The sequence below is a fragment of the Quercus suber genome, unplaced genomic scaffold (genome assembly GCF_002906115.3).
Source record: "Quercus suber isolate HL8 unplaced genomic scaffold, Cork oak 2.0 scaffold_88, whole genome shotgun sequence".
Classification (NCBI taxonomy): Eukaryota; Viridiplantae; Streptophyta; class Magnoliopsida; order Fagales; family Fagaceae; genus Quercus; species Quercus suber.
The window spans coordinates 65,828-77,953 of NW_027069553.1; the positions used below are offsets into that span (position 1 = coordinate 65,828).

General features: G+C 36.0%; 1 protein-coding gene across 1 annotated transcript; it reads right to left on the minus strand.

Moving 5' to 3' along the window:
• Positions 1–7,358: 7,358 nt before the first annotated feature.
• Positions 7,359–9,821, minus strand: LOC112035032 (patellin-4). The gene is made up of 5 exons (XM_024067866.2): positions 9,684–9,821; positions 8,677–9,604; positions 8,376–8,500; positions 8,135–8,282; positions 7,359–7,901 (listed from the first exon to the last, which is right to left on the minus strand). The coding sequence occupies exons 2-5, from the start codon at positions 9,583–9,585 to the stop codon at positions 7,650–7,652; spliced, it is 1,434 nt and encodes a 477-aa protein (XP_023923634.2). The 5' UTR covers positions 9,586–9,604; positions 9,684–9,821; the 3' UTR covers positions 7,359–7,649.
• Between the last annotated feature and the right edge of the window lie 2,305 nt (positions 9,822–12,126).

A 12,126-nucleotide genomic window follows, 5' to 3' on the forward strand; every position in this document is an offset into this window, starting at 1 on the left:
AAATTACAGGGTAAAAATTAATTCCGCACAAAGAATCAACTCTCTCACTATATCCCTCATCCAAATTTCAAATAATCCAGTTCAAAAGAATGTAACAATAAACAAATTTAACAATCTCCCACATCTTTTTTTAATCTGTCTTCATTCACTCTCATCTACACAATCATTCCACTACATAGACCCAAATTCCAAGACGATTAGCAGCTCTTATTGGCAGTGTGCCGATACAGAACTTTCTTCTTCCTGCTCGACAAGTTCTCTATTGTAAGGACAAGTTTTCCAGGTTCATTGGTTCTGAAAGTGTTGCGAATAGGTCCTTCCTGGGAACCCATCTTCTTTCCTTTCTGAACAATGATGGTATAAGATCCCTCATCGGTTGGAACAAATTCCTCCTTGTAGTTCACTTCCCAACCCAAGACAGCCAAGTCCCAGACCAATGTGCTTCCAACCTGCCACCATCAAATCATATCAACAGTCGCTATATACGCAACAAATTTCACAACTTTTTTAATTCACTTATATTATTAGTGACATTACTTTTTTTTGTATTCTAATTAGCACATAACTTCATGAAATTTGTTGTGTTTTTAGACTTATTGATTGCGGTATGTAAAGTTGTTCTCAAGTAACAATAATATAAATCTATGAACACCAATATTCAAGAAGAACTCAATTGGGTACCTCCAATGATGGAATCTCAATGGTATTGGTCGATCCAGCCTTGATGATAAGTTCTGAAACCGAACCTACAAGAGTAAAGTCCCTCTAACTCAAGGTTCTGACTCCGTCATTGCAATATATATATATATATATATATATATATATATTTCAACGTTATTGTATGATTTTATCTAGTCAACGGTTTGCAGTTTTGAAATCTCATCCATATATGGATTAGATGCTTTTATATATATGGAAAGGAAAAGTCTGGCGGCTATAAACTATTCTTCTTACGTGAGCCTCTTTTTCTCCAAATCTAGAAGAAAATTCAAGTCAGAAAATAGATAAGTCAACCATTTTCTTTTTCTTTAACCTTTTTTTTTTTTTTTTTGGCTTGCTACTATGCAGAAATATGAATTACACATAAATTTTTCCGAGTTATTCAAAGTTGTCTTCATTTTTTTTTTGTCCTCTTAACACACCTTGCTTTAAAGCATTCTTGCATTTGTATTCAAAGTTTTCTTTGTCTAAGCTTTTAGTCAAATTATAATCTACACGGATCCTCAAAAAAAAATAATGACGATCTCTACATGACAAAGAAAGGGCATATATAGTTTCTGTAAGATCTTTTGTAGGCCGTAGCAAATCCATTACTTCTTCAAAATAAATCTCTACCCACAAATAGAGACAGAATCTTAATTGAGGGACCCGAAGTATGAATGAAAAAAATGTTCATGAAAATTCAAAATAGCATTGAAAGTCGCAATAATTATTATTGCTTAGACTAATTATTTGTTGTTAAGCCCCAATTATTGTTGCTAGCTAAGTAAAATAGAATACAAGGGAAAAAAAAATCCTAAGTCAAAATTAAAAGCGAATAAAAAAAAAAAAAAAACCATTAATTTGAGGACAAATAGACAAACAAAAAAGACTAAAGTTTTAAGCTAATGTTAAAATAGTTCAAGTTTACAATCTATCAATAATCACTAATTATAAATTTATTAGTTCCCATTACGTGACATTAATTAATTGTTTCTGTTTCTCAAAAAAAAAAAAAAAAACTAATTGTTTCTATATGTAACTGATCATGAACTAATGAGCAATCAACAATGTGGGGTGCAACATTATTAATTATAGGTGAAATTACACTATTAATTCTTTAAGTTTACCTTGTGAGCGTTATTTTTCTCTCAAGTTTCAAGTAAGCGTTATTAGTCCGTTAAGCTTTAAAAAAGAGTAATATTAATCTTTTTGTTAACTATTATTGATGGTGTTATTTATGTAGCTATAATTAATGACTAGTCATTTTTTATTTAAAAAAATTACAAAAATTATTTTACACATCATAACCTATTAATACCAAAATAATTGACCGGTAAGTAATGGATAATACCAAATTAAAATATAAAATCCAAAATCTCTCTCTCTCTCTCTCTCTCTCTCTCTCTCTCTCATGCGATTCTCTCCCTCTCTTCCACTGGAGGCCATGAGATAGCCTTTGGAGAAACTTTGTGCTGCGATGAGTATTTTTGCTACAGAGTGGGTTTGAAATTGGGTTCAAACTCACACTGGCCTTACCACTAGGAGGAAATCTTAGGTAAACCCAATTGGGACACACACCGGTGTCTAAAACTCCAATTATGATGTCATTTGAGGCTTGGTTGAGGACTTGAGTGTTGTGGCTATTGGACTCAATGTCGAGGTCTAAGAATATTGCGAGTTCGAGTGGTGTGTGAGTCAGCTTGGTCTGAGTAGAGTGAAGCAGCAAAGCCATGGTAAGTGACTGTGTAAGTGTAGAGAAGAGAAGAATCAGATTGGAGTTGAGAGGAGACATAAGAAGGCTTATCTTGGTGTCTCATGTGGACTACGTATGTTCGCTTGGCTGCGACTGAAAGGATGGTACTGGAACAAGGTGAGCAATGAACCAAAGGCAGACCATGGAAGCCATGGCCGTCAGTAAGAGAGTTTTTTTTCTTTTTTTTTTTAGATTTCAGTTTTAATTTGTTATTACCATTTGCTTACCAGTCAAAAAAAAAAATTGTACTTACCATCACGCACCCTTAATGCAGTGTTCACTCCATAAATATAAATGCTTGTGGGGTGTGGAGTGTGAGGTGTAGAGGGCAAGGGTCAGAGTTCAAGTCTCCAGAAGAGAGCTTCACACACATATATACTTATATCAGATTAAAATAAAATTTCTATCTTGTATAAAAATAAAAATTGTACTTTATATTAATTAATAGTATTAATAGGTTATGATGTGTAAAATAATTTTTGTTTTCTTTTTTTTTTTAAATGCCACATCATTAAACAAATAGCAAGTCACAATACAATTTAAAAAAAAAAAAAAAATACCAAGTCACTATTCTATAAGCCACATAAGAAATAACACTAACGGTAGTTAACAAAAAGACTAATATAATTCTTTTTTTTTTTTGTCATAATATAATTTGTGAGGCCTAAAGAATCTGGCAACCCCGGCCCACTTTATACCAAGCCCAAGGCCCATGCCGAGGAGGGAGAGACGCCCGAGGACGAAGTAAGAAAGTCCAAGTTTCCCAAGGACATTGCCGAGGACAATCCTGTCCTTGGCCAATCAAGACCGTGGGAGGAGGAAGCAACGGCCATCAAAAGTAACCTCCCGGAGCATCCCAGGAGAAAAAGCAAGTACAAAGTATCAGCCATGGAAACATGGTGGAGGAACAATTCCAGGATAAACTGTTACCTCCACATTAAATGTCCACAACTAACGTTCTGACCGCATTAATGAAGAAATGACCCCTGAACAGTGCAGCCTTAGTTGCTGCAACCCACAGAAAGAATAGGAAGGTGGCTGATAGGACAGGCACTCAAGTAGCGACCTGCTTGATCAACAAATGGAGGGCCAAGATCAAATGAAAAATGATATATAATGTAAGAAATCCCTCTGTAAAGGGAGGAGGCAAGAAGAAGCAGAAAACACCATAGTGACTCGTATCATCTGAGAAACCTTTGTAACCAGGCATTGAAGAATAATAAGAATTACTCATTCCTCAAGAGAGTGCCGAGGAGCAGAATTTCATGTTTTAGCTCATATTCTTGTAATTCAGCCCATTCACTACCATGCTCATTTGTTGCAATCCTCGCTAAGACCTAATTCTTAAACTCATTCTCTACAAATTTATTGTATTGGACTAGTTGGATCTGAGCCCACTCTTCCATCAGTAGAACCGCTCAAATCCAGTCCCTACATAATTCATTTTTAAAACTTGAAAGACTAATAACACTCACTTAAAACTTGAAAAACCAATTCCACTCACAAGATAAACTTCAGAGACCAATAACATAGTTTCGCCTTAATTACATGTTTGTCTTTGTCAATTTGGCAAACCAAAAGACAAACCAAAAACAACTTTATTATCCTATCAAAAAAAAAAAAAAAAAACTGCTTTATTAATTATTCAGCACAACACTACACTGGCCACTAACAATGAGCACTATGCACAGTAAACTACTATCCAGTATCCACAATTAGATACGGAGCCACCATTGGACCCCAAATAATTTTTTTTTTAAAATATTATTATATATGTGTACTAATTTTAGCAATTTTGTTCTATAAAATTACATTTTGTTTCTCTTAAACAATATTATTAATTTTTTTAAGAGTAATGCTATTCACAAAGTTTTTTTACAAACTGTTTTGATAGCAAATTCTTATTGGTTCACATATGAACCCACTACTTACCTCATTTTTTTTTACTTATTACCAGTAACCACTTATCACATCAGTAATTTATAAAAAAAACTTGTAACTTTAGCATTTTCCTCATTTTATTGACCATAAAAAAAAAAAAAAAAAATTGTAGATCTAAAATCTAAAACAAAATATACAAGCTCAATAAAAAAAAATAAAAAAAAAAAGAAAAAAGAAAAAGCTCAATTAACCAATTTTATCCAAAATAAACAATCTTGCCCTTTAAAAAATTCTTTAAAAAAAATAGTTTTTTTTTACCCACAAATTAAATAAATAAATAAATATCAACAATTAAGTAGTAGCAGATTTAGTGGTTGAAACCACCGCACACAGCCAACAGTAAAGCCGGCCCCCTATCTCAAAGTTCTGACTTCGTCCCTATCCACGACATTATCAAAAGTCCAAACATACTCAACTTTACTATTAATCAGCACTAATAAATAAAAACCCTTAATTTTACTATAAAAACAAACTCAACTTGAACTTTATCTTTCACCTCACAGCCTTCACTAACACTAAGACCAAAAAGTGGGAACCAAGAAAAAGAGTTAAGAAAGAACAAGGACAGAGCCAAGACGTTGAATTAGGGGCAGAGGTATAAACAGACAAACAAAAACAATCATTATGTAACTACAATTAAACATTTACTTAGTACTATCAAACCATCAGCAAAAATAAATATATAAAATCATGAGTTTCTTAATACACTACAATGCAATCATTAATATCCTTATGGGTTAACACAGATCCAATGGTTGGCGGCCACTTTGGAAATTGGTTAGGATTAGTATCGTTGGTAATTCTTCCTTCGAATTCCGTGCAGATTAATTCCCACCAACCTTCGCCTTCTATATAAGGCCCCTTAGGGGAATCGTCCTTCTACATTTCATGAATCTTTAAGTTCAACAGGAGCTCTAAGCTCCCAATCCTCTAGGCATTTCCAAGAATTTTGCCAGGATCGAGATCGAGGCTTAGGGGAATGGGATGGCCCTGGATGAAGGCAAGGGCAAGGAAGCGAAGCCCCTTTCAGGAACCAAAGATGCCGCCTAAACCTTGGACGACGCAGTTGAGGCAAAGGGGGAGGGGGCCAAAGATGTCCCTATCTTTCAACTAAGCAAGAAGGAAGGTCCTCCCTTTTCAATCAAGAGCCGTAGCGGTCATAGATCGCGTCATATTTTTGGTGCGGCAAAGTTTAGGTGTCATCCTGATGGTAGTGCGCTTGGCAATTGGGAGGGAGGTCCGTGAGGAACATAATATTTTTCTCCGGTATGTGTCCATGCCTGCCCTTCAAGCTGGTAGTGACCCACGCCTAGCTTACCCGCTGATGGAGGTTTGCAAGATTACATTACGATCGGTGTCCGGGTATTGCCACCTCCAATGCTTAATTATCATGAAGCTAGGAGAGCGTCAAGGGAACACCCTGGGATGGGGCCAGCAAGCGCTTCCGTTTCCTCTCCTTTCCCATCACCAATTTCATCCATATGGGCTCGGGAGTTGTTGGTAGCCTTAAAACAAGCCTGCCTTAGCCTCCCTTTTCTATGGTTAGCTTTAGAACAAGCCTATCTAAGCCTCCATTTGTATATTTAGCTTTAGAACAAGCCTATCTAAGCCTCCGTTTGTATATTTAGCTTTAGAACAAGCCTATCTAGGCCATTGGGCGTGTGATGTACTTTTTCTTCATTTAGTAAAAAGGTTGTACTGTTNTTTTTTTTTTTTTTTTTTTTTTTTTAACGGGACTCGGAATCAATGTTAGCGGCGGCGACGAAAAATTGCCTAACTTTGCGCAAGCTAGCAACATAGGAACAATTGACCATTGCGCTCGCTAACGCACAAGTTCTTCCTACAGACGGTGCCAATTGTATGGACTGAGTTTCAGCATCACCATCGTTGAATGAATGGACTCAAGCCCAATTAGCCCAATACAATGAATTTGTAGAGAATGGGTTTAAGAACTAGGTCTTAGCGCACGGACAACACCCAATATGATATTCGCCACCATCGAACGTAGACGAACTGAGATTATCTTGGAAGGTCTGTCCTCGGCTCGATCCGAGGAGCTCGGTAGTAGTATTTATCCCATGAGAATGGTTTTTTTTTTCCTTCCTTTTGATCTGTTTCTTCCCATTATATAGTCCTCCTCCAACGATCCCTCTCTTCCACTTGTTGATCATCCGTGCCTCCCTCTGACAACCCGTCCCATCAGCCACTTTACCAAACCTCCTGTAAGTTGTAGCGACTGAGGCAGCACTGCTTAGGGATCATTTCTCCATTAATGCTGCCAAAACATTAGTTGTGTGCATTTAATGTGGAGGTGACAGCTCCTCCTTAAATTACTCCTCCACCATGCTCCCACGAATGGCCCCTTCTGCTTGTCTTTTTCCTAGGGTGCTCAGGGAGGCCGCCTTTGGTGGCGTGCTACCCTTCCTCTCTGTGATCTTGGATGTTCGAGAGCAGATCGTCCTTGGCAATATCCCTAGGCCACTTGGGTTTTCTACGCTCATTCTCGGGCGATTCTTCATCCTCGGCGTGGGCCTTGGGCTTAATATGAAGTGGGAATCGTCGGATTCTCAAGCCCCACACCTACAAAGATGAAGCTTTCAGCCAGACGCATTATTTCCAAAGAGAGATGTTACGTCCACAATATTTTTACAACATTTTTACAACAAATCACAGGTGATTAGTTGTATTAGTTCAAATCTTAATATTAAGATTACTTTTTTGCCCTACAATAACAACCAATAACAACCTACCACTTAAGATTTATTATAAAAATGTTGTGGACATTTCTATGTCAAGAAGCTCAACGTTTATGTAATAATTTCATCCTCACTAGTCATTTACACACATTACATAAACGAAATCCTTCACATTGTGAAATTATTACAATGTGAAGGATTTCGCTTCGTTTTGCCAGTTCTTGGCCTGCGTCAAAATTTTGACAAAAATCCTACTAAGAAATAAATAACTTCAGAAAACTATATCAGTATTTAAAAATTTCTTATAAAAACAATATCTTTGACTCTCACCACAGCAAAATAGAAAAAATAAAATTACAGGGTAAAAATTAATTCCGCACAAAGAATCAACTCTCGCTATATCCCTCATCCAAATTTCAAATAACCCAGTTCAAAAGAATGTAACAATAAACAAATTTAACAATGAATGTTATCTCCCACATCTTTTTTTAATCTGTCTTCATATTCACTCTCATCTACACAATCATTCCACTACATAGACCCAAATTCCATGACGATTAGCAGCTCTTATTGGCAGTGTGCCGATACAGAACTCTCTTCTTCCTGCTCGACAAGTTCTCTATTGTAAGGACAAGTTTTCCAGGTTCATTGGTTCTGAAAGTGTTGCGAATAGGTCCTTCCTGGGAACCCAACTTCTTTCCTTTCTGAACAATGATGGTATAAGATCCCTCATCGGTTGGAACAAATTCCTCCTTGTAGTTCACTTCCCAACCCAAGACAGCCAAGTCCCAGACCAATGTGCTTCCAACCTGCCACCATCAAATCATATCAACAATCGCTTTATAAGCAACAAATTTCACAACTTTTTTAATTCACTTATATTATTAGTGACATTACTTTTTTTTTGTATTCTAATTAGCACATAACTTCATGAAATTTGTTGTGTTTTTAGACTTATTGATTGCGGTATGTAAAGTTGTTCTCAAGTAACAATAATATAAATCTATGAACACCAATATTCAAGAAGAACTCAATTGGGTACCTCCAATGATGGAATCTCAATGGTATTGGTCGATCCAGCCTTGATGATAAGTTCTGAAACCGAACCGCCCTCTTTGCCGTAGAACTCAAAATCGTTCTCTCTCTTGAAGCCACCGTAGTGAACAGGGATCTCCTCTACCGGGATGTACCTGCACGTATAAAAAAGAATTTGTCACCTTCTAATATTATGGTAGGCAAAACTTTTGAGTATGAACTGAGGAAAGAAGGTAATTAATGCTTACTTGAGAAGGGTTTCAGTGACCTTGGCTGGGCGAGCAACAACGAATTTGCTCTTGCTTCTTTGGGTTAAGAAAGGAGATATAAGAGCATTGAGAGCATAGTACCAGAAAGGAACATTTATGAATATCTGCATCCAAAATCATTATCAATTACTCCGAATTGTAGACACAAACTATTAGAAATATGGTTAAATGAGTAAAAAAAGATCACCGTTTACAAACAGATTAGGCTTTTAGGATAGTGATAGTTTATCATTGTACCAGAACAAGTCAAATTAACACATTAAAATGAGATGGGACTCACATTTTTTGCAACAAGTTCGGGATAATTGTCTTGCAGAAGCTGAATAGCTTGATTTGTGGCCATCCGAAGCTCCTTCTTGACGGGTCCGGGGGAGTTCTTGAGGTCATTGACTTGGATCAAGGAAGAGGCACCACCAGGACTCAAATCAAGCTTTTGAATACCCTTCTCCATCAACTGGCACCTCCATCTCAGGAACTGCTTGCGCTTCTCCTCGTTCCCAAATGCCTTTTGATAAAGCTCCTCGCTCTCAAACACCCCGAAAATGTTATAGCAAACTGGATGGCCTTTACTATCAACTCCATTCATGTAAGCAGCCGAGCTTAGATCCGGGCTAATTTCCTCGTCCAAGATCGAATCGATGTTGGCCTCCTTCCTCCATTGAAGGGTTTTCTTCAGCATCACAAAGGCGTCATTGACTTTAAACTCCCTAGCCCTCAAGAACTTCAAGAGGACTACGTCAGTACCCTCTGTGCCTTTACTTGGCAAAAGGGGCACTCCCCAAATTGAGATATCTGTGTCCACTTTTTCTTCCTCGCATTCTCGAGCAACAATTTCCTCTTCCTTTTCCTTCTCCTTCTCTTCGCCTTCTTTTGCTTCTTCCTCAGTCTTTTTTGGCTCCTCTTTCTTGTATATGTTGTTTCCGAGGATGGCTTCTTCGAGTTTAGCTTTCAGATCATTCAAAGCCTTCCTCTCTAACTCTTTTAGATCAGAGAGGAAGTTGCTCTCTTCCTTATAAGACGAGCTCTTCTCAATTATTTTGGGCTTGGATTCATCGTCCAATTCCTTCACTTTCTCACCTACTTCAACAACTTGTTCACTCTCATTGGTAACCTTCTTGGTCTCTTCTTCAACACCAACAACAACCTCAGCCACCTGGGTTTCCTCAGCCTTAACAACCTCAACAGTCATGGTTGCTAATAGTATCAAACTGAAACATAAAACAATAGCAAAGAAAAATGTAAGACAAGCCCAGAATTCCAAACAAAACAAAAAAAAAAAAAACCAACCTGAGTTTGCTAGCTGTATTAGCTCCTGATGAATTTGCTCTAAATTTTTCTATGTTTTAGTGTGTGTGTGTGTGTGTGAGTGTGAGAGAGAGAGAGATTTTGCTTGGAGAGTTATAGGCTCATAGCATTAGGAAGGTGCCAACGGTTATATATATTTTTGAAAAATTCAAAAGGAGAGAGAGGACCCCACCAACGGTCACATACCTGGAGCCACCGAGGAGAGCCGTTGGGGATTCTTTTTCCCGAGGGTTTTGCTAGCCTGGAAGCCAGCAAATTTTGGCGTGGGAGAATCGTTTTGGGCCCACATCTGATGTTGATTGTTGTTGAGAGAGAGAGAGAGAGAGAGAAAGAGAGAGGTGTTCCTGTTATCCTATATGCTCAGTCTCAATGAACTTTGATAATAATATATTTGGGTTATATTGGGAGCAGTGCTTTTGCCACATAAAATGACACAATTTGTGCCACAACTCACTCATTTTTTTACGTAAAAATATAATTTTATCACATGCCCATGTGAAGGCACCCTTATCACTTAAATTCACTATGTGAGTGAGTTATAGCACATATTGTACTATTTTATCTGGCACCAACCAACCTCTAACATTGGTCAAGGTTAGGAAAGGTATAACAAGTTGGAATATTCTGGCTGAGTTTGGCCAATCAAATTAATGTCGCTATGTCCTTAATGATTAATTACTAATTGTCTGTGTTTAGCTTTTATTAATTTAATTTTTCTTAGGTTACTATCTTCTTATCAAAAAAAAAAAACATTCCTTAAAAAAAATTGTTAATTTGTCATTGTTATTATAGACAGCTAGATGCTAATCTTTTTTTTTTTTTTTTTTTTTTTGAGAAACAGCTAGATGCTAATCTTAAAACTTTCTAAAGGTCATTAGCTTACATTTTCTGTATCTGCCTTCATCATTAAAAGTTTATATTGTATTAGCAAAATTAGAATAATTTATTCTCATGATTTTCTTTTAATAAGTAATTAAATATCCCCTAAAAAAAAGTAATTAAATAGAATATATATATATATATATAGGTAGTGTTCCGATGACCCTTAACTGTGTCCAATAACTACATAAAATAATATTATAGTTTTTTTTTTTTTTTTTGTATGGGAATACTATGCTTGTTTTCACCATTAGAAATCTCATAACTTTGCTTCTCAAAACAAATTAATAATATCTATTTTTGCTAATATAACTTTGCATACACTTTTTTTATTTGAGAATCATCCTCTAATTAATACCCTCTAAACCTTTTATATCCGTTAGCATTTGAGTTGGTGGGTGGTCATTCATGTGGACAGCCCAGTCTAACAAGCCCTAACGCTTGAGAAGAATAGATATAAGTTTTGTTGATGCATCTCTTTACTTAAGGAAGAGAAAAAAAAAACATGTTAGCAATGATCAAATTTGACCAATTTCTCTGAAATGCACTGTCATGTTGTAGCCAGAGAGACTTTTTGTTACAAAACAAAGACTACCTAGTGGGAAAGCATGTTGTTATGTGCTCGCCTTTAACCACTTAGAAAAATAATGATAAGAAGAAGATAGGCTATTTCTATAGGCCCCAATTATTAGTGCACCTCATGAAGCCCAGCAAAATTTCATGCTTACACTTCCTCTCATTTTCTAATAGCTTGTTGTTGAGTAAGTGTTTGGGACTAGCTTATAAACTAGTTTTTTTTTTGTTTTTTAATTTATATATACAGTTTTTTAAAACTTCAATTTTTCTCTTTTTTTTTTCTTTTTTTTTTAAAGTACAATTATACTTATCACATTTATAGCAAAAAAATTTCAATAAAAAATAAAATAAATTGTTCTCAAACGAATACTAACTTTGTCACAACTTTTTTACATGACGAGTTGTAAGTAACAGAATTATAGACCATTACTTTTACTTTATCATTTGCAATTCATCCCATAAACAAGTTGTGGCTTTAGTTGTTAGAGTACTTTTATTTTTGTTTGGCATGGCATCATTAATAAAACGTGTATTGTAGGCTTGTAGTTGTAGCACCCTATTTGACTTTGTCCTACAAGCCGCTGGTTAGTTGTCCAAGTCACAGCTACATGTGGTAGATTCGTCTAAAGACTTTAAATACATATTGTAGATTCTTAAGCGAATATATGTTTATGGTGTAAAATAATTTATTACTACCTTTTATCAAAATTTTATTATTTGATTTATACTGGAGCACAGCCAATTGTTATTTAGTATCATAATAAAATATTATTAGAAGGGTGTAAGACTCTAAATTTTGTCAATCATTAGGGCCATAAGAGGACAAAGTGAATTTTAGCTGATAGTTGTGATAATGTAAAGAATTATTTTATCAATAAATGTAAATGATGCTTACTCGTCGAATCGTTGCTGAAATGTGATACAATATATGTGAATTGTACAATTGGCTTGTCAAACAAATTAGAATTGA

What these genes read in the sequence shown, in the direction of transcription:
- LOC112035032 (XM_024067866.2), bottom strand. Translation starts at nt 9,585, where the DNA reads ATGACTGTTGAGGTTGTTAAGGCTGAGGAAACCCAGGTGGCTGAGGTT. An exon ending in GTCACTGAAACCCTTCTCAA is followed by an intron (nt 8,283 to 8,375) that starts GTAAGCATTAAT and finishes TTATACGTGCAG; the next exon opens with GTACATCCCGGTAGAGGAGA. An exon ending in TTGAGATTCCATCATTGGAG is followed by an intron (nt 7,902 to 8,134) that starts GTACCCAATTGA and finishes TGATGGTGGCAG; the next exon opens with GTTGGAAGCACATTGGTCTG.